This window comes from Vulpes lagopus, chromosome 4, assembly GCF_018345385.1.
Source record: "Vulpes lagopus strain Blue_001 chromosome 4, ASM1834538v1, whole genome shotgun sequence".
Classification (NCBI taxonomy): domain Eukaryota; kingdom Metazoa; phylum Chordata; class Mammalia; order Carnivora; family Canidae; genus Vulpes; species Vulpes lagopus.
The window spans coordinates 124,602,590-124,622,052 of record NC_054827.1 but is presented as its reverse complement, the minus strand read 5'-3'; the positions used below and the strand labels follow the sequence as shown (position 1 = coordinate 124,622,052).

At 42.4% G+C, this 19,463-nt stretch overlaps 1 protein-coding gene and 1 non-coding gene across 4 annotated transcripts in view; both read right to left on the bottom strand.

The window, feature by feature from the left end:
* The window catches only part of PROM1 (prominin 1), a 100,884-nt gene that overhangs the window by 18,015 nt on the left and 63,406 nt on the right, over positions 1-19,463 (bottom strand). For all 3 annotated transcript variants that reach the window (XM_041753559.1, XM_041753558.1, XM_041753560.1), the window contains 7 exons: positions 18,343-18,560; positions 16,444-16,518; positions 13,720-13,783; positions 10,690-10,849; positions 8,341-8,493; positions 1,951-2,074; positions 98-201 (listed from right to left, as the gene is read on the bottom strand). In XM_041753559.1, the coding sequence (XP_041609493.1) occupies positions 98-201; positions 1,951-2,074; positions 8,341-8,493; positions 10,690-10,849; positions 13,720-13,783; positions 16,444-16,518; positions 18,343-18,560 (898 nt within the window). The remainder of the gene's footprint in view (positions 1-97; positions 202-1,950; positions 2,075-8,340; positions 8,494-10,689; positions 10,850-13,719; positions 13,784-16,443; positions 16,519-18,342; positions 18,561-19,463) is intronic.
* LOC121490236 lies at positions 10,420-10,522 on the bottom strand. The gene has a single exon (XR_005987559.1). It is a non-coding gene; the product is annotated as a U6 spliceosomal RNA (small nuclear RNA).

The window sequence follows — 19,463 nt, the reverse complement described above, 5'->3', positions numbered from 1 at the left end:
GTCTTATCAAACTTAAAGACACTTTGAGCAAAATTCTCATTCTGGAACAAACAACATTTTCAGTAGCCAAAAAAATACATTATGCCATTATTTATACCTGTAAACTTGTTCAAAAGTGAGATTAATATCCGGTTTGTTCAACACCATGCCAGAGAGATAGTATTTCCAATTCTCATTTAGTAAATATGGGGTGTCCAAAATCTAGAACAAATTGAAAAAACGGTATTTTGAAAGAGATGCTTTTACACTAATATACATACACATAATAAAATATTCTGTTAAGTATATTTGGGGGTTTTCAGATCATAATTTTCTTCATTGGTTTCCAATTTAAAACAGGAAAATAATAGTGTGATCACAATAAACTGCCCAATGGGGGCAGTTCTTACTGATACTTCAGTAAGAATTACTGAAACTGCTTTTTTTGGAGAACATTTCCCTTTCTTTTTTTTTTTTTTTTAAAGATTTTATTTATTCATTCATGAGAAACAGACAGAGACAGAGGCAGAGACACAGGCAAAGGGAGAAGTAGGCTCCGTGCAGGGAACCCGATGTGGGACTCAGTCCCAGATCTCCAGGATCATGCCCTGGGCTGAAGGCGGCGCTAAACCGCTGAGCCACTGGGGCTGCCCTGAGAGAACATTTCTCTTAGTAAGACAGGGACATTAGAAATAAGAGAAGAATTGACAACTTGATTCAGAATAGCCTATAGAAAGCCATAAAACAGTTGGCCCATCTCTTTACTCCTTTACTCTAGACAAAATGAATTAAAACTTGCATATTCTCTCACTTAACATCATATATTTAAGATGGCTAATATATCATATATCTTAATGAGCTCCTTAATGCATGATCATGTATGTGCTTGAGGAATGTAAATGTTTTCAAAATATCCCTCTATTTTTAAAGAATTCCACTTTAGCAATTTAACACAGCATGGAACATCAAGTCTGGCTTGATGATCGCTATTATTTTTTTATCAAGAGGCCAAACAGACATAATTTGACAAATCGACACTCCCAATTTAATTTTCCTCAGCCAACTGAAAAATTAAAATACCGTGACAACAGCGGCACCCGTATAGCTCAGTCAGTTAAGCATCTGCCTTCAGATCAGGTCATGATCCTGAGGTCCTGGGATCGAGCCCCATGTCAGGGTCCCTGCTCAGTGGGAAGCCTGCTTCTTCCTCACCCTCTGCCCCTCACCCTACTAATGTGTCCATGCACTCACGTGTGCACACTTTTTCTTTCTCAAATAAGTAAATTAAAAAATCTTTAAAAAATAAAATAAAATTCCATGACAACTGGTTACCTGCATAGTTCCTCACTGGATTTCATAACAGATATGAAGTGGTAAAGTATATACCATAAAACAGGAAAACAAATATATTTTAAAAACCAGAATGTAGAAAATAGCACCAGAAAGCCAGAGTGAAAAGACTGGCACATAGACCCAAACCTCCTCATTAACTAATGAAGCTGAACTGAGAAGTGGTTCCGGTGAGCCCACAGGACTCAGTTTCAGGAGAAAGTGGAGCCCAAATTCATTTCTGAATGGTCTCCTCAGACATCCACCAGGGACGATACTTGGCCACAAGGCATGGAATTTGTTGGTGTCTCTCACTTCAAATTGAAGGCCTCACACCATCTGTATGGGCAATTGTCATTTGAGAAACTCTTTAAAATGTCAGAAACTTCCTGGGGTACCCCTCCTCAAGAATTTTCTTTCCCAGCTTATTACAATCCACACTGATGAGGACGCCTCAAGTCCTGGTACTCATTTCACTTGACGTTCGAGAAACAATACTACCAGTTATTTGCTCTAGTTGAAGGAATCTTAACTTAGTGAATTAAGAAACCAAACTGCTCATCTTTCTGACCCCACAAGATACAGAGACATCAGAATTTCCACTGAACGCATATCCCATCGGGCCCAGAAGTCATACTTAACCTGGAATAGTTTCCTGTTCTGGTAAGGCTCACAGACCAGTTTTTCCATGTTTCCACCGATGACAAACGTGAGCACCACGATGGTCATCAGTATCCAACAAAAGAGGAAACTGATTCCAACTCCGCTGGAAAACAAAACCAAAACCAAAGCGGAAATAAAGTTTGGAATTCTACAGTAAACCATTCAGCATTCAGGGGCACCTGGTTCAGTTGGTAGAGTGTGTGACCCTTGATCTCAGGGTTATGAGTTCAAGCCCCACGTCAGATGTAGGGAGTACTTTAAAAAAACACACAACAAAAAACTAGAGATCCAGGATTACCTGCTGGTCCTTGCTAATGCTACCTCTGCAGTGTAGGAAACAGACCGAGAGCCTTTGCTCTGTGCAGGTTAAGGGACCGACCCTGCCTGCTCAGGAGGGAGACAGGAAGCGATAGGCACTGGGATCTGTGGGCCGCACATACGTATTTAGGGAAGGCTTAGACTGCTCTCCTTGCAGCCAGCACGATGCTTCAGACATGGTCTCTGGGGGCAAGGGGGTGAAGCTGCGGGGACACGGGGAGGGGCGGCGTTCTGAGGGGGACATGCACCGCTGGGAGTCTGAAAGGGGCCAACGTGGCTCTGCATCCAGAGGGAGGTCTGGGGGGGGGGGGCACGAAGGCAGCCTTCGGGGGGCAGGCGGGGTGCACGGGACGGGGCCTGGCTGGTCCAGGAAGGGCAGGCTGCTGCGGGCCTTGAAGCGCAGGAGGAACATAAGCCCGGTTCTCTCTGAGGAAGAACATTCTCAGCAGAGTGTGTGCCACAGGACGGACAGTGGCGACCACTGAGGAGGCTGTTGTCAGCCCTGGGCGGTGGCCCAATGTGGCTGGAGGCAAGGGAAAGAAGTGAGAGAGAGAGGAGATGGGACAGGGGAGGCGGACCCCGCGGGATGTGCTGGGGATGCTGCGAGGAAGGGCCAGGCTGAAGCCGGGGCTTGGCAGCGGGGAAGGAGACACCGGGGCCCAGGAAGGGAAGAGAGGTGCGACCTGGTCCTGCTCCCCTTGACCTGCGGCGGAGGGGATGCTGGGGGGGAGTCGGCTGCTCTGGAGCACACATATGTGGGTGCCAGGCCTGCAGGAGGCAATCAGCTGCTTAGACATGACCACTGGACCCTGGGGCTGACGCTGGAGGGAGAAGCACACTTGGGTTGGGCCTGGGGGCCTTGGCTGCTGGAGGAGCAGGTGAGGAGGGCAAGCAGCGCACAAGACTGCTAAGGAGAGTTGCAATGTAGAAAAGAAAGCACCAGGCCCGTGGTCACTGAAGGGAAAACAAAGGTGTGTCTGCAGGGGGAGAGAGTGGGCAGCGGTCCCAAACACTGCAGGGAGGGCACGCACGTTCCAAAAGAAGTAAAGGAAGTCCCCTGGCTGGAAGCCTAGAGGCCACTGAGGACCTGAGGGCAGGGGAGGGGCCTGGGCAGGGCATGGAGATAAGGAAAACAAGAGGAAGCAAACACCATTATTTCCAGAAGTCCCTGCAGGGAGGGGCGTGAGAAGGAAGAAGGGGTGTTGGGAGGTTTTCTGTTTTCACGTTTAAAGAGGGGAGAGAGCAGAACATGTTTAGTGTTGAGAAGCAAGTCTGGGGGAAGGGGAAGAGGAGAAGGAGGATGCAAGAGAGGGTAGACTGACCCATGGAACGCTTGGGGCAGTGCACAGGGATGGGATTGGGAAAGGCAGGTGGGACAGGCCCAGATGGGAGACATCCCTCTGCATGTGGCACTGTATGTGTGTGGACACAGCGCCACCAGAGCCTTGGGAAGTTGTTTTGGTTTTTATTTCCTTTGTGAAGAAGGTGGTAAAGCCTTCTACTAAGAGAGGGGGAACATGAGGAGGATGGATATACCAGAGTGAAAAAAGCCATTGAGGAAGGAAGGAAGGAAGGAAGGAAGGAAGGAAGCAAGGAAGGAAGCGGGAAGGTAAGGATGGAAGAAACTTGTAGGGCTCTGAAGGATCCATTTGAGGTAGGAATAAAATTCTGTAGGGACGCCAACGTGCCCTATTGTGTGACTTTTCTCTAGGGTGCTCAGTTACTCAGGTGTAGACACAGACAGAGTGTTCAATCTGTCTAGGTGAAATAGCCAGATCATCACTGATGATTGTACCGTCCCTGGTACAAACAGGAAGGACCCTCAGAAGCACATAGGCTGATGGACTTAGAAACAACAGTCTCCCTTTCTAAGGGCATGAATCTGCCCAGTGGATAGACTTAAGGCGCAATTACAAATATTTGTCTGGTTTGGATGAAATGAATAGCAAGATCTGCTCATTGCAGGGGCCTCTCTCAGCTTGAATTTCTCTGACCTAAGAGGCTTTTGAGGTCAGGGAGAGTATAAAGAAGGGGAACACGTGTGAAGCGTATGCCAGTCACCATAGTTTTAACCGTGTGCCTGAGCATGTGTGTGTATTGGAGTCACAAAAATCATCAAAACCTTTGAAAGAACGCTTCAAAACAACAAGCTACTCTAAATAGCTTATTGTTAGCATTTCCAGCCTTTGTTTCCTAAATATGCCTCTATCTAGATAAAAAACACACCACACCCAAGGCCTGTCACTCAGATACAAGGGCTAATGTGTGCTCAAAGTGTTGAAAAGAAGGAGAAGTAAAACAAGAATAAGAAAAATAACATGCGGCAGCCCCGGTGGCCCAGTGGTTTAACGCCGCCTTCTGCCCGGGGTGTGATCCTGGAGACTGGGGATGAAGTCCCACATCAGGCTCCCTGCATGGGCCTGCTTCTTCCTCTGCCTGTGTCTCTGCCTCTTTCTCTCTCTGTGTCTGTCATGAATAAATAAATAAAATCTTTAATAAAAAAAAGAAAGAAAAATAACATGCAATAGGAGTTAATTAGGATGTACACAGGCTCAGTGGTGACAGGGACTAAAAGGCCAGTGTAGCTAGACCAGAAATGAGATTTGTAGATCATATTATGATAGTTTGTCTTTATTCTTAGAGCAACAGAAAGCCACTAAAGTGTTTTAAGCAGAGGGATCACATGAGCAGATTTAGATGTTTGAAAACACTACCATGGGTGTTGGATAGAGAAGAGTTTAGAATGGTCAGTGGATGCAGGTAAATCAGTAAGAGGATACACAGTTGAGATAAAATGGTATCTTCGATTGGGGTGTTGGGAGTAGAGAGAGAGAATGGGTTGATAAGATTCTTAGAATGTTAAAAAAAAAAATCAATGAGATTGGTATTAAGTTAGATAAGGGAGTGGAGCCAAGGGAATTTTACGGTTCACCTCCAAATTTCATGAAGTAGTTTAGATGTCCCAGAAAAATAAAAAATTCCCATATTGACTTGAATTCTATGTTTTTAATATCATTACCTAGAACTTCAACGTCCAAAGCTCCTAGTCACAAAGAGCTATTGAGCACTTGAAATGTGGCTACTCCAAATAAATATGTGTCATAACTGTACAATACACACTGAATTTCAGAGTCTTAGTAGAGAAAAAAAGAATATAGACTACACCTCAGTAATTTTATACTGATTGAAAGTTGAAATGATAGTGTTTTGGATGTTATAGGTTAAATAAAATTATTAAAAATTTTTTAAAAAGAAAAAGAACATGCAATAAAGACTGCATGTGGCCAGTAAAAGCAAAAAAATATTTAGTATCTGGACCTTTATAGAAACGTGTGCTGACTCCTAAATCTACACAGTTATGGTAGTGACACGTGCATAATCTCGTGAGCCCCTGTCAATCATCTTGTTGACTCTGGTCAACAATCCAAGGTAGACAACCTGGTTACATTTCAGTGACCCCAGGATCTCTCACTCTTTGGTGGCTGACCTTGGTGTCATTCCCAATGCATCACTATTATAACTAAAAGTGCAAGAACACTTCCCTGCTTGTGATGCTTTGTCCACAGCTGGGTTCTTCTTCCTAAAAACCGATCCCCTAAAATGGAGATGACTTGGCCAAGGAGATTGTTGTGTCTTTCTGGCCCCAACTACAGCCTGACAGACTGCTTTCTGAAATATCTATGACTGCTGAACTGCCACCAGTGTGTACATGTGGCCCATTTTGTGACACCCATTTTGTGGCCATGCTGGGTATTAGCTTTTCTTCAAAGCTCCAGATAATCTGAGCGTGGTTTTGCAAGAGCTAAAACTGGAAGTTTCACAGTGGGCTTCAGTACAAGAGCTTGTTGTTTTCTTTGTACCTGGGTTAGGTCTCCTTACCTCAAGGGAGACCTTCCATGTGCCCCTGAGACAGATGTACATTCCTACTGTATCCCATCCAGTCCCTAATGTGCTCCCTAGACCCTCAGAAGACACAGTATCAGAGCAAAGCCAGGCCTTTCTACTTTTCCTCCTGCCAGTTCTTTCACTAGGAGCCCCCTGGGAAATAAGGATTCTTGCTTGGCTTTTGAAGAGACCATGCTCTTCAATGGATGGCGTCACTGTTTTTAAGAACAGGTGGTGTTATGGTTGTAGCTGAACAAAATACACTCTTTCTTGTTCCTACAATCAAATAAACAGTTTTTAAGAGGGAATTACATTCATCTAATCAGTTTGACTACACTAACTATACTTGTACCATTTTCCTCCTTTATAATTATCCAGTTGTTTACCAGATGTCTCAAGAGACATGGAAGCACAGCAAACATGAATTCCATGCTAAGTGGTAGGTGTCAACAATGCACCTGAAGTGCATTGGCCAGCATTTTTCCTACCATGTGATAAAGCCCTTCATTCCCAAGCCATGGGCTTCCATGTGACTTTGTCTCTTCACAGATTCCTTAGTCTGCAGAGTTGAGAATTATACCCAAATTGAAGTAATTTTAGACTCCATCTCACTGCTCATGATTCCCCTGTTTCTTTTATCTTCAAAGCCAGATAGCATATATTTTGGCTTCGACTCTTAAAAATGTGCAAAATAGAATTTTATGAGAAGTGCTGCTTTTCAGAGCAAGGTGCTCCCTCCCACCAAGCAGTTAAAAAAATGTGGTGCATAGACTCACCTTGAAACACTGACAAAACAGCCAAGTACCAGGATTAGTAAAATCTGGACATTAATGAGTTTACATTTGTAAACTCATTACAAAACTCATTACAAAATGAGTTTACATTTTATCTCTAAACTATTTTGTATCTGTACACAATCTGTAATTGTGTACAGATACAAAATGGCAGGGCAATATATTCTTCCTTGCTGGGTTAATTTCTTAAGTGTAGGTATGTGAGCACACAGGTTTTTCCATGCATGGAGCGCTGTTCAGTTGTGTCCGATTCTGGCAGATTCCCGTGTTGTTAGCTTCAAGGTTGTTTGGAAGGCTCTTTGTGGCTGTGTTAATGCTAATAAAAGCTGTACTCTACTGGAGGCTACGGGTTTGAGGGAAAGGCCTTACCATCATGACTCAACAGTCTAATTAATTATTGTAGTGACCCAATGTTTGAAAAAGCACATTAATGCACAACACTTGCTAACCAGCTTCTCCCAGCCTGCTACTAGTGATACAAGCAGAGAAATGAGAGCATGGCTGAGATTTTGATTCTCCATTGCTCCATGAACTTGTTCTAAAGTTTTACCTTCCTCTCCAGCCCCATCACACTCCCCGCTGCTGATTCTTGATATACTTACTGGAAAAGAAAATGTCAACTTGGAAGCCATACAGCTTCCTCTCTGAGGTGCATTCAAAGCTTCTACCTCTGCCTCCTACTTGACATTTCTGGCTCCATCTCCAGTCACACCCAGCTCATGCCCTCTGTGCTTTGTCACATCCTGGTAAAGGTTTTTTGTTTGTTTGTTTCAAAAATATGAGCTTGGGTATGAATGTCTTTGAGGTAGGGACAATTGCTCCAGTGTACTGCAGGTTTGCCTCTCGCTGATACCCCACACCTGCTCTTATCACTAATTTAGGTTACGTGTCGAAATCCTAAGGGTGCCGGGTCGACAATCCCTTTGCTGAATCAAGTTTCCAGTTTCAAAGTAAACAAGCTAATGATACTGCTGACCACAGAGAACAGTGTTTGATACCAGGCCAATCCTCAGCAAGTTTCTGGTGAATAAATAAATGGATGGATGGAGGGAGGCGGGAGGGGATGGCAGGGAGAGAGAGAAAATACAACGGGAATCAAGAAAGCAAGCTTAGAAATAATTTAGCTACAGAGCAGCCCACCATCTATAGAGGCTGCATTTCAGCTTGTCTATCAAAGTACAAACAATTTAGAGTTTTCTTTTACTTTTTTACACTTGGCGGGATTTCCCAAAATGACGAAAGGTACAATCACATGGGGATGCCTGCTCCACTGGAACCCAGAACACTCAGTGCAGAGGCCACTGGTTTCGTGCCATCTGCTCTCCCACCTACATTTTCACCCCCCACGTGGCAAGGAAGAGCAAACACTCACACCATGAGAAAGATGCCCCCGGTGTTTGAGACGCAGCCTCGTCTGGTCGGGGTGGCATGCCGGTCATAGCCAAATGTGCCACACATCAAGCCCAGGTAATAAAAGACGACTATGAGGGTCAGCAAACAGCAGACAATCAGGCCACCCAGCCACCTGGTGAAGCAAGCACGGTGTTATTATACATAAAAGAGGTGGCACTGTTATAACACAAAAGCTGTCAGACTAGGGCTGGAGCAGGTGAGAAATACTTGGCAATCAAATATCAGATTCCCCTGTTAATTCCTCGGAGAGTAACACTGTAGTGACAGGATCCCTTCTCACCCCTAGGCCTCCAACCCAACCAGCAGGAAATTTTAATTTTTATCTTGGTTTTGAAGAACTCTGTCTCGCTCACTGGTCGGGAGATGATTGCTTCCTTCCGTTGTTTCATTTCTGTGGGGCTCCTAAAGCAGGGTTTACTCAGGTTCTCCAAAGCTACTGATAACCGTACCCCTTCAGATCTGTAAGTCCTGTCAAGGTCCCCGATGCTGTGAGCACTTGTTATAATGATGACGAGATGTGGACAGATCATGATTAGATAACAGATAAAGAAATATCAGGCTCTTTTCCCTGGTCTTTCTCTAAAATGCTTTGTAGTTGCAAGAATTATTAGGGAAAGGGGGCATCGTGTTCTTTGCTGAACCAGGAACTCTACATGGGGAGTGCGCTGAATACTTTAGAATTTACAAGCATCCTAAATCAAGTGCCTGTAGAATGCAAATCTCAGTTTTGTAATGGTCCTGTGAGACATTTTAGGATAATGGATCCTCAATTAGGTCTTAGTGGCATTCCCGGAATGAACAACAACCTTTTCCAGGAGCTGAGGAGCATTCAAGGCTAGAAATGCTTTCCAATCTGTAAAACACTAAAAAATAAAGAATTTAGTTCTGCGACAAAAACTGCCACTGAAGCTTTTAATTAAATTAAGAGCAATTTTGATAATTATAATAGCCACCTGCACCCATTCTGTGGCATTTCGTTCCAGACACTGGGGCTTTAAACAAGCCATGGAACCTCAGAAATCTTCTGCAGTTAATACATGCTTCATCTGCTTGGTTAGATTTCCTTTAAAAATAAGCTTCTAGTTCTCAGGGCAGGGGGAGCCTGTCATATAAACAGATAATTGTATCATTCTTTCCATTTGTGAAACTCTAACGTCTTAATGATAATGTAAATTCATTGAGAAAGGGTCTGTCTTATGTTTGTCCTGACACCTGCTGGGATGGCCTAGCCGCAGTTAAGAAAATGTCTTCATGATTACAGGGTAGTAATTAAGAGCATAGTCAGATGGGAGTTGAAAACCCATCTCTGCTACATTGCTGCTGACCTTGTGAAGGTTATTCCTCTCCTCTGAGCTTCAACTTGTCTGTGAAACAAGGTTACAAATAGAACACAACACGGCAGATTTTTTTTTTTTGAGTATTATGAGATATCCCACGAAACACACTTTGGAGGGCACAATGCAACTGTTTCTGAAATGCTAGCAATTATTGTTAGCATTTTATTATTTATCTTGGGGTCTTACATAACAAATACCAGAATAGGAAGAAAAGTCTCTGGAATCTCCATGAGTTTGGGCTGTAAGAATGATTCCGAAAGTGATGGGTGGTGGGGCTGAGCCTTTCAGAGAGGAGAGCACATCTTATCTCATGTGGTCCTTGAAATTCCTCAAGTCTGTGAGTCCATGGCTCCCTAGCACTCCCGCCTGAGATGTCCACTGGCGTCTCCAGGGCCAAACCCCATTGCTAACATTTTCTAATGCAGCAATCAACAGCTGAGGACCACAGCTGCTTCCCTGAGCTCTTGAGCAATTTACTCGTTTCGAGGAAATTCTTTCTGTGAGAACAAACCTCTACATGTTTATTTTTTAAGCCAATGAAAAGAATAATATTATTCAAATGCTCTCCTTAATTATTTTCAGGCTTTAAAATAATTTTACATGTGTTAGATAGTTATGACTAAGATTCTAGAATCCATTAATGATGTCAAAATGGCAAGTTACTGACTACTTGGCTCAAGAACTTTCTTGAGCCATTTTTTAAAAATACATAATATACGAGTTTGCACACCATCCTTGTGCAGGTCCATGCTAATCTTTCTTGTCTAGTTCCAACTTTAGTATATGCACTGCCAAAGCGAGCACCCCAACTTTTTAAATAAACATAAACTAGGGTTCACACCTATCGGGCTATGAGCTCTTTGTACGATCTTCTCTCATAAGACGATGATCCTAGTTATCATATCAGATTTCTATTCTGTTCCAGAGCAAGGTTAGCTCTTTAGTTTGCCAGCTCCAGGGGGGGCACTCACCTGTACGAATCATACTCTTCCAACGTGGGCAAATTGCGGTGAATGTAAGTTTCAGTGTCATTAATGTAACCTATGAAATCTGACAGCTTATCCTGAATAGGAATCTGTTCGCTCATATTTTCAATATCTGAGCCAAGGGAATTCAAGGTCCTTTTGACATCTGAAAACAAATATATCCAGGTTATGCATTTTCAAAACTACAGGGAAGCAGAAACTTTGTTTTTGGAACAAAAATGAAGAGCTTCAACCACTTTTTGAGTTTTCCCCATGTTATGTATGTGTTTAAAACGTGGAAAGGTTCTACAACAAGCATGAATGTAGCCAAGACCATCAAAGAGCAATTACTTAACAAAACGGCAAGCTATGAGCGCTGACTTTTAATGACATGGTGCTGAAGTCAAGCCAGAGTTTTCCTCTGCTACTTATTTCACTAAAGAAATAGAATGAACCTTGGTGACTAAAACATATGGCATGCCTACCACAGACCAGGCACTTTTATAAATGTTAACTCATTTATCCCATTGGGGTAGATATTCTTATTCCTATTTTATGAAATGAGCCAGAAGGCTATTGAGGTTAAACTACTTGCCTATAGGTCTTTTTTTTTTTTTTCCAGAAAGTGCTAGAAATAGGATTGAACCCCGGGTTTGTCTAACTCCAAAGCTTCGGTTAAATGATTTTGGAAAAAATAAATTTAATAAGGAATAGCATTCAGGAACACTATAATTCACCAGGAACAATTTTTTGAACAAGTGAGCCCCGGCGACATTTTTGTTCAAATTGTATGTGACTCCTACAAATTAAGACTTGTCAAAGTACATCTGTGTCTCTCATATGTAGATAGCAATGTATTCCCAGTGGTCAAAGAGTTTCTTAGTAACATCTATCCTAACCTTTCAGAGAGAAGATAAGTTCTAAGTTTCTGGGAAGTGTGTCCACTGTTACAAGTCCTGGGATCAAGGTTACCTAGGACATGGGCATCACCTAACTCAATGCTCACACAGGTATGAAGTTGCCACTATCCACAGTGATTCTTGACACAGATGTCCTAAGAATGTGCTAATCAATTAAGTGTTCACTGATCCTGAAAAGGGAGATAAATCTCTTTGCAGCAGCAGAGACAAGGTGAGCTGTTCTCACAACGTGATCCCAGGGCTCCTGGTGAATTTCGGATGGCAGATGGTTGCATGAATCAAAATGGAATTACATAAGATGGTGGGATCTTTTTCAAAGTGTGTTGTTCACACAGAGCTCCTAGGAGAAGACTGGTACCCACAGTGTCTCAATTCTCTTCCACCTGTGTCCAAAAGCCTGAGGATCCTCAACAAGGTGACTTGGTGGATCTCTTCTTTAACTCTAGGATTTCTGGGAGTTTGAGAGATGCGGTTTGCAGACTCTCCCTCACCTATGAACATTCCCTAGACTCAGAAATAGGTTCTTTCTGCTTCTCAGGCTGTCTGCCCTCCCATATGACACAACTCCCTGGCCCTGTCAGCTTGGGTGACCATCATGGCCGGCGTCCTCTCTCCCCAAATACTTCCCTCGGGGTCCAGTTTAGATGTTGCTTCCTCCAGGAAGCATTCCACTAGCCTTTCCCACCTTGGATCCCTTGCACATACCTTGTCATGTCTCTAGAGTGTGGGAAAATGCATCTGTATACATGCCCAGCTGAAGGGCAGGCAGGGATCATGCTTTATTCATCTCCCACCCCCTAAGCCCAGCAGAGCCTGGCACACAGTAGGCACTCAAGATATGTGTGCAGGGTAGGGCCGAGTGATCAAAACATGGGAGCAAAGGGTTTTTATTTTTTTGGAAAGACATGAAAATAAGCAATGGATATTCAGGCTAATGGAGTTGATACCCGCCCAGACCTGGGAAAACTCTGGCTTGTGTTTAGGCAATGACACTGTGTGCAATGGACCTCGCTCACGCATACTGCACACCTTGCTTTGCCAGACTTACAGGGGAGGGCTGCATGTATTGGCAGAAGAGGTCCAGAAAGGGGGAACAAAAAAAAAAGTAAACACAGAAATTAGTAAGCAGGTGGCTATCAGACACACAGCATGTGTTAGCCTTCAGAGGCTAGCATAGGAAACTGAGAACTTCATCTTTAATATCCTAATATTTTAAAGTAGAATCTTAGGTGAAACAAAAAGGAACCCACAAAACATCTAAAGCACCTGTGAAATGCTTTTCACCCGAAGCCTTAATGGGTTGAGAGAACACTATTACAGGAAAAAAAAATCAAATATTTCTAACACAACCTTTTAAAACTGCTTGGTCCACAGATAAAAGAAAGCACAGGGAAGATGATTTAAAAGGAGAAGAAAATCTCATATAGCTTCAGAGATTTCTTCTTTAAGCAAATAACCCACGTCTATTGCCATTGCTACACAAAAAACTGTTTACACCTCACTCTTTCTCTGCACATTTAGCCCAAATATCATAACCCAAATACAGTGTGATTCAATCATTTAAGACTAGTAGAATTCTCCCAAAAATCAGTCTTGCTTCTCCAAAATCATAAGCAACCTTAAGAGCCTAAGATACCATTACAGCAGCATCGGAAGGCAGATAAACATTTTCCTAAAAAGACAAATCCTTATACATGGTATCCCTGGGAAAACTTTTTTCACTTTTTTTTAAAGAAAATATAATAACCTACAGTTTTCCCCCAGTGAAACCAATCAGAGTGTGACCTCCCTAGTTCATCTATGGCTGTCCTTAGCTTTGACAGTTCATGACAATGACGAGGACTCATCACTACAGTGTGGCCCTTGATCTTGCCGCCTCCAGCTAGCAGGATGATATTAATCAGAGTTCAAGAGGATTATTATTTCTTAAAATCTAAATCACTGTGTGAAGATGGCACATTTAAAAAGCTCTGATGCTCATTTAATTTTCCAGATTAGTGAGAGATTATTTTTAAGAGGGGGAAAAAGTATAGTTTTTAACAATATGAATTTTTTTTGGTATTATTTATCTAATTCTTAACACAGAGAGAAAAAATGAGTTCAAACTGATTCTCACCTGATATGATGTCTGTGGTTTGATTTTGCACCATCTCAGGAATATCATTAAAGGATTTATAGCCCTAGAAAATAGTTCAGAGTAAATTGATATACATAGTGAGTAGAAAGGCAATTAACAAGTACTCAGTTTTCAGCAAAGTGTGGAATAGAGAAGCAAAGTAATAATGTTAACAGTCATATTAAGCCTGAAATCATAACCATATGGCCATCAAAAGATCACTAAAAAATTCCCCTTTAGAGGGGGCTTTCTCTTTAAATTGTATCTATCAAAGATCCTGCTAAAAATCTTCTGCTTTTAAACTTTTAACTCATGTCATCTATACTAGCATTTCTCATTTGGCGGGGGGGAGGGGATTTTGTCCTCCAGGGGACATTTAGCAATGTCTGGAGATGTTCTGGTCATCACGACAGTGGCCCTGGGTGAGCAGGGACCTGGGTGTTAGTAAATAGCCCAAAAACATGGGACAACCTCCACCACAGGGAATTATCAACAATGTCAACAGTGCTGATGTTGAGAAGCTCTGATCTGTACAACGATCCTCATGCAGGTAGAAAGTGAGTTTCCAAAACAAGAGTCAGTTTGTTAATGAAACAAGAGTCACGGCAGTTAACAAAGTAAGTCTAGTCTCACAGAACACACAGCTTATAGAGGATACACATTTTAGTGAGACTAAAGTGAAAACAAAAACAGCCAAGCCAAGCTATGTCATTTTGGGGCTAAATCTGGGATAAGAAGATGTCATTATTTCCAAGTAATTCAACTGAACAGACAGCGTTTCCTCTGGAAGTGGTTTATTTTGTGTTTCTTAGCTGTCTGCTGGTGTATTTAGCCATCTGCTGGGGAACACTGTATCAATTACAGCTTGTTATGGACTGAATGTCTGCATAGCCCTGCCTCCTGTCCCTGGCATCACACACTGAAATCCTAATCCTGAACATGAGTGATGGTATGAGGAGGTGGGGCCTTCTGGAGGTGATTAGGTCAGGAGAGTGAAGCCTCTTGAAGGGTCTCTTGCTAGAACTCGATTGTGCTGACCCCCTAATCTTGGACTTCCAGCTGCCAGAACTGAGAAATAAATTTCTCTTGTTGAGAAGCTACCCAGCCTGTGATAGGCTTTTAGAGCACTCCGATCTAGGTTATAGACTTATAAGATTTATGGTGCCAGCAAGTGTACAGTTTGGCGTGGTAACATCGATGCCAGAAAAAGAACATCCACCACTTCTGTTTCCTCAGCAGTAACTAAGCTACCAGCACACGGGTGCTTGTTGGATTAGTGTACACCTGACCCCTCTGCATTTGGACTTGTGGTGATCACTCACTGTAAGAGGTTTAATGGCCAAAGGGGCCTTACAGATCTCCTGGGTCAAGTCCCTCATTTAACAAATGAGGGGACACTGGAATGGAAAGACCAAGAGTTTCTCATGACTTGTTGGAGGTGATGTTTAATTTTGTCAGTAAGCAGGTGTTTAACAGATAACTGATGATCTTTTTATACCCATGCTCAAAGTCAGAGTCAAGTGCCCTGCAGGCCCAGGGCACTCTCATAAAATCATAATCTACAAAGGAATATTTATTGTGCACTCAACATATAGGCTAAAGAAACAGCAATAACTGGTAGGCTATCAGGGAAATGATGATGTGCTAGACCAACATAGCTCTTGTTCTTTTTAGGGTTTACACTCCAGTGGGACGATAGAGACATTAAAGCAATAATTGCAGTCATGAGGACATTAACAAAGAATATGTGTGGTGCTGGAAGAATGTATTAAAAAGGATGTGACTTGGTCAAGATGCCCAGGAAAGGCTTCATTGAGAAAGCGATACTGGGGGCACAAGGGTGGTTCAGTTGGCGAAGAGTCTGACTCTTGATTTTGGCTCAGATCATGATCTTGGAATGGTATGAGGGAGCCGTATGTTGGCTTCTGAGCTCACAGGGGAGTCTTTTTTTAAAAAATATTTTTTAAATTTATTTATTCATGAGAGACAGAGAGAGAGAGAGAGGCAGAGACATAGGCAGAGGGAGAAGCAGGCTCCATGCAGGGAGCCCAATGTGGGACTTGATCCTGGGACTCCAGGATCACGCCCTGGGCTGAAGGCAGGCACTAAACCACTGAGCTACCCAGGCATTCCCACAGGGTAGTCTACTTGAGATTCTCTCTCCCCCTCTCCTTCTGCCCCTCCCCCTACTTACATACACACACACACACACACTCTCTCTCTCTGTCTCTCAAATCAATCAACCAATCAATCTAGAAAGTGATATTGAATACTTTAAGAAGCTAGTACTTGGTAGCCTAAGTAGCTAGGTGAAGGAGAGAATGACAGGCATAGCCCTCAGCATGTGTGAATGAGCAGAAGGGGGAGGAGACAAAGCAACAGGACTGACTCATGCAGAGTGGGAGGGCACCTTGCGTCAGAGTCAGTATGGGGTTCAGCACTACACCCACCAGATTCTGAGTCCCAGGAAGACAAGATCATGTTTTGCTTTTTATCTCCAGCATGGTGCTTTGCACACAATGGATGCTTGATACAAATTTCTTGAAGTGGAATGAGCAAAATTACCTGGAGGATAATTGTTAACAACACCCTTCTTGGCAAAATTTTGCCACCCTTTTCAAAATTTCACACTTTTTTGCAGTTACTTCTTTTCTTATGTACTAGTCTACCCTTTAAAATGCCGTAAAACAAACTACTGTAATTTTTTTTTTCTGAAAAACATACCTTTTGGACCAGGCTGGACAAATCTGTTTGAAGAACATTATTAATATTATCAATTTGCTTATCCAAAGATGGGAGCTGAAAATTCATAAAACAAAGTATAAGGCAAGATGGTTACTAGCAACATTATTTGTCATAAAAAAGGGAATCATCTTATATCCAAGTCCCAAAGTCCCAAATGTTATATGGTATGATTTAAATTTCTTTTGAACAACAGAATGTTATTTGGGGAAAAAGATATTTAGCTTAGAGCATACTCTAAGCTAAAGTAAGTATACACATATTCTATAGGCATTACATTTTAGATGTTTGGAGCATCCCTGTTGCAGTTGGTAAAAATTGGGGAAAGAAACTTAACACAGATCAAATGTGTGTGACCTATAATTTCAGATACTGAATACTGTTGAGTAAAATTGTAAACAACCTTTTAAAAAATATGTTTAGAAATAATACAGCCAAGTGGGTGAGTGGTCTGGAATACATTTTTCATTTACAGCATTGTATATGGATTTACAGTGTTCTCTTGCCAAGACAGGGACAAACGTCATGGACCTTCTGACATGATGTGCCAAGAAGGACACAATATCACTCTTGTGATATTCCTGGCAAATATGGATAACTGAAATCTAATCATGAGGGAACACAGATAAACTTAAATTGAAGGTCCTTCTATAAAATAAATGGTCTGTAGTCTTCAAAAATGTCAATGTCAAAAAGGAGAATAAGAGGCAGTGGACTGTCCCAGATTGAAGGAATCAAACAGACATGACAGCGAAAGACTGTGTGCGACCCTGGAATGGTCCTTAGACCGGAGAAAGAAAAAAAATAAAGTCAGTTTTGAATATAAACCATGGATGGTACTATTGGGTCAGTGTTACATGTCCTAATTTTGAGAACTGTAGAAAGGTTGTGTATGGTTAGGAAATGTACTGAAATATTTAGGGGTAAAAGGACATAGTTTGCAACCTACTGCCAAGTGATTGAGAAAAACACAGAATACATAGTATTTTATACATAGAAATGATAATGTGAGTAGATGGTAGCTACACAGGTTGATAAACAGATACAATATGACAAAGCAAATGCATCAAAAGGCTGGCAATTGGTGACTCTGGGTGAAAGAGTGCAAACATCCTTGTACCATTCTTACAAATTTTCTGTGTGCTTGAAAGGACACCAGAATAAAAAGTTACACCCAAAAGACCTGGTCTCCAGAAATTTTTAAATTTAATTTAATTTTTTGATCTGAAACAATTTAAATGCAAGTGAAGATCCCAGCCTCTGAAAAGCCATGCAGTGGTGACCACAGTGATGGTGGTAGATTCATACACACAGAGGCTGAAGGAGAAGGATCTGCATAATATTGACCCATGAGATAGGAAGTGAGAAGAGTACAGCCATACTAAAATATTGTTTTATAAAAGATGTGGCACATATACACCACTATCTTGATACATTAAATATCATGAATAGACATGATTATTTTATCTATATCTTAGCTTAAGTTCTCTTTGTTGAGTTGTTTCTTTATATATTCAAGTTGCTCTAAATTCTTTTTTCCCCATAATTTTCTCTTTGGAATATGGGGAATTACCTTATTATTTAGGCCTACATAGTTAATACACTACGCATGTCATTTGAAAATATATTTTTAATTTTTAGAGGTCTACAAAAATGCATTCTGCTCCCTTTTTTCTTTTTAAGGCTGAATTCATTCTGGTCAGTTCCACCAAATCAACTGCAGAGAACACTTAAAGAGAGGTTTCCCATTATTCCTTCTCTCCTGCTGCAGCCATGCCAATGTGGCAATTATAGAACGAGGGAGGCCAGCGGAGACCCAGGCCACCATGCATCTGACAGGTGTCCCAATGACACTGCCCTGTAGCAGGGTCACCTCCTCACCTGACCCAGGTTGGTATTGTCATCCAGTTGGCCTAGAGACATCCTGATGTTGTTGCAAGTTGTAGCCACTGGAGGGACAGAGCACATGGGGTCATTGAGTGATTGCTCCAGGTTCCTTTTAACATCACTGAGGCTGGTGTTCAGTTGTGCAGTTGACATCTTCAGCTCCTTTAAGGTGTTGTTCACGTTCAACAGGGCTTCTCTGGTCTCTTTGATTGCTGTAGAGACACACCTTGCTTCAGAATAGAGGCACCCACTTGGCTGGCAATGGTGAAATTCCTTCTAATCTACAAAATACCCTAAAAGAACTTGAGCTGGGCTTAGACATTGGAAGGCAACCAGAGGATCCCTCTAGGAGAATACAGGACATTGTTGGCCTCCTTGCCCTGCTACCTTAGCCAGCTCAGCTTTCCTGCCTGAGGCCTTTCAGACAAGAAGAAGGAGCAAGAACTAACCCAGCAATGCAAGGGGGACATCTAGGTGTAGCATTAACTGGCCAGCACAAGAACGGCAATGGCAGGACAAGGCATCACTACCCTAGAATTGTCCAGCTTTGAAGAGGCCAGCCCAGACAAGCTAGCACCTTCAAACCCAAATAGTTTTAACCCCACGTAAAAACTGATCACACCCAGATATAGCTTAGTTATGGAGCTTCAGAGAGCTGGAATTAAACAGAACATGGTTTTGGATTCAGGCAAGTCTAAGTGTAGATCCCAGCCTTGCTACTCGCTGGTCACTGGAAACAGATTCCTGAAAGATTTTTAGCAATTTTCTCATCTGAAAATGGTGAAACCACCACCACATGCATCATGGAATGTGGGCATTAGGATGATCGGATTGAGATTCCTCAATGGCAGTGAATCCATCTGTTTTATTTGGGGAGCCTCACAGCCCAGGATACATTCTTATGCTAGGAAATCCTTGATAATTGTTTGCTATCCTCCTCACTTTTCTGAGGTGTAGAGCTGTGTATTCATGACCAGGGAGGTAACGAATTACAACTCTTTTCCACAGTGACTTAAAGCCACAGCAGTAGAAGATGTGAAATTTAAATCAGAGGGCACTGGTTTTCTTCTAAGCCAACAAGTCTTCCAGGCTCACAGAACAGACGGCAGAGCATC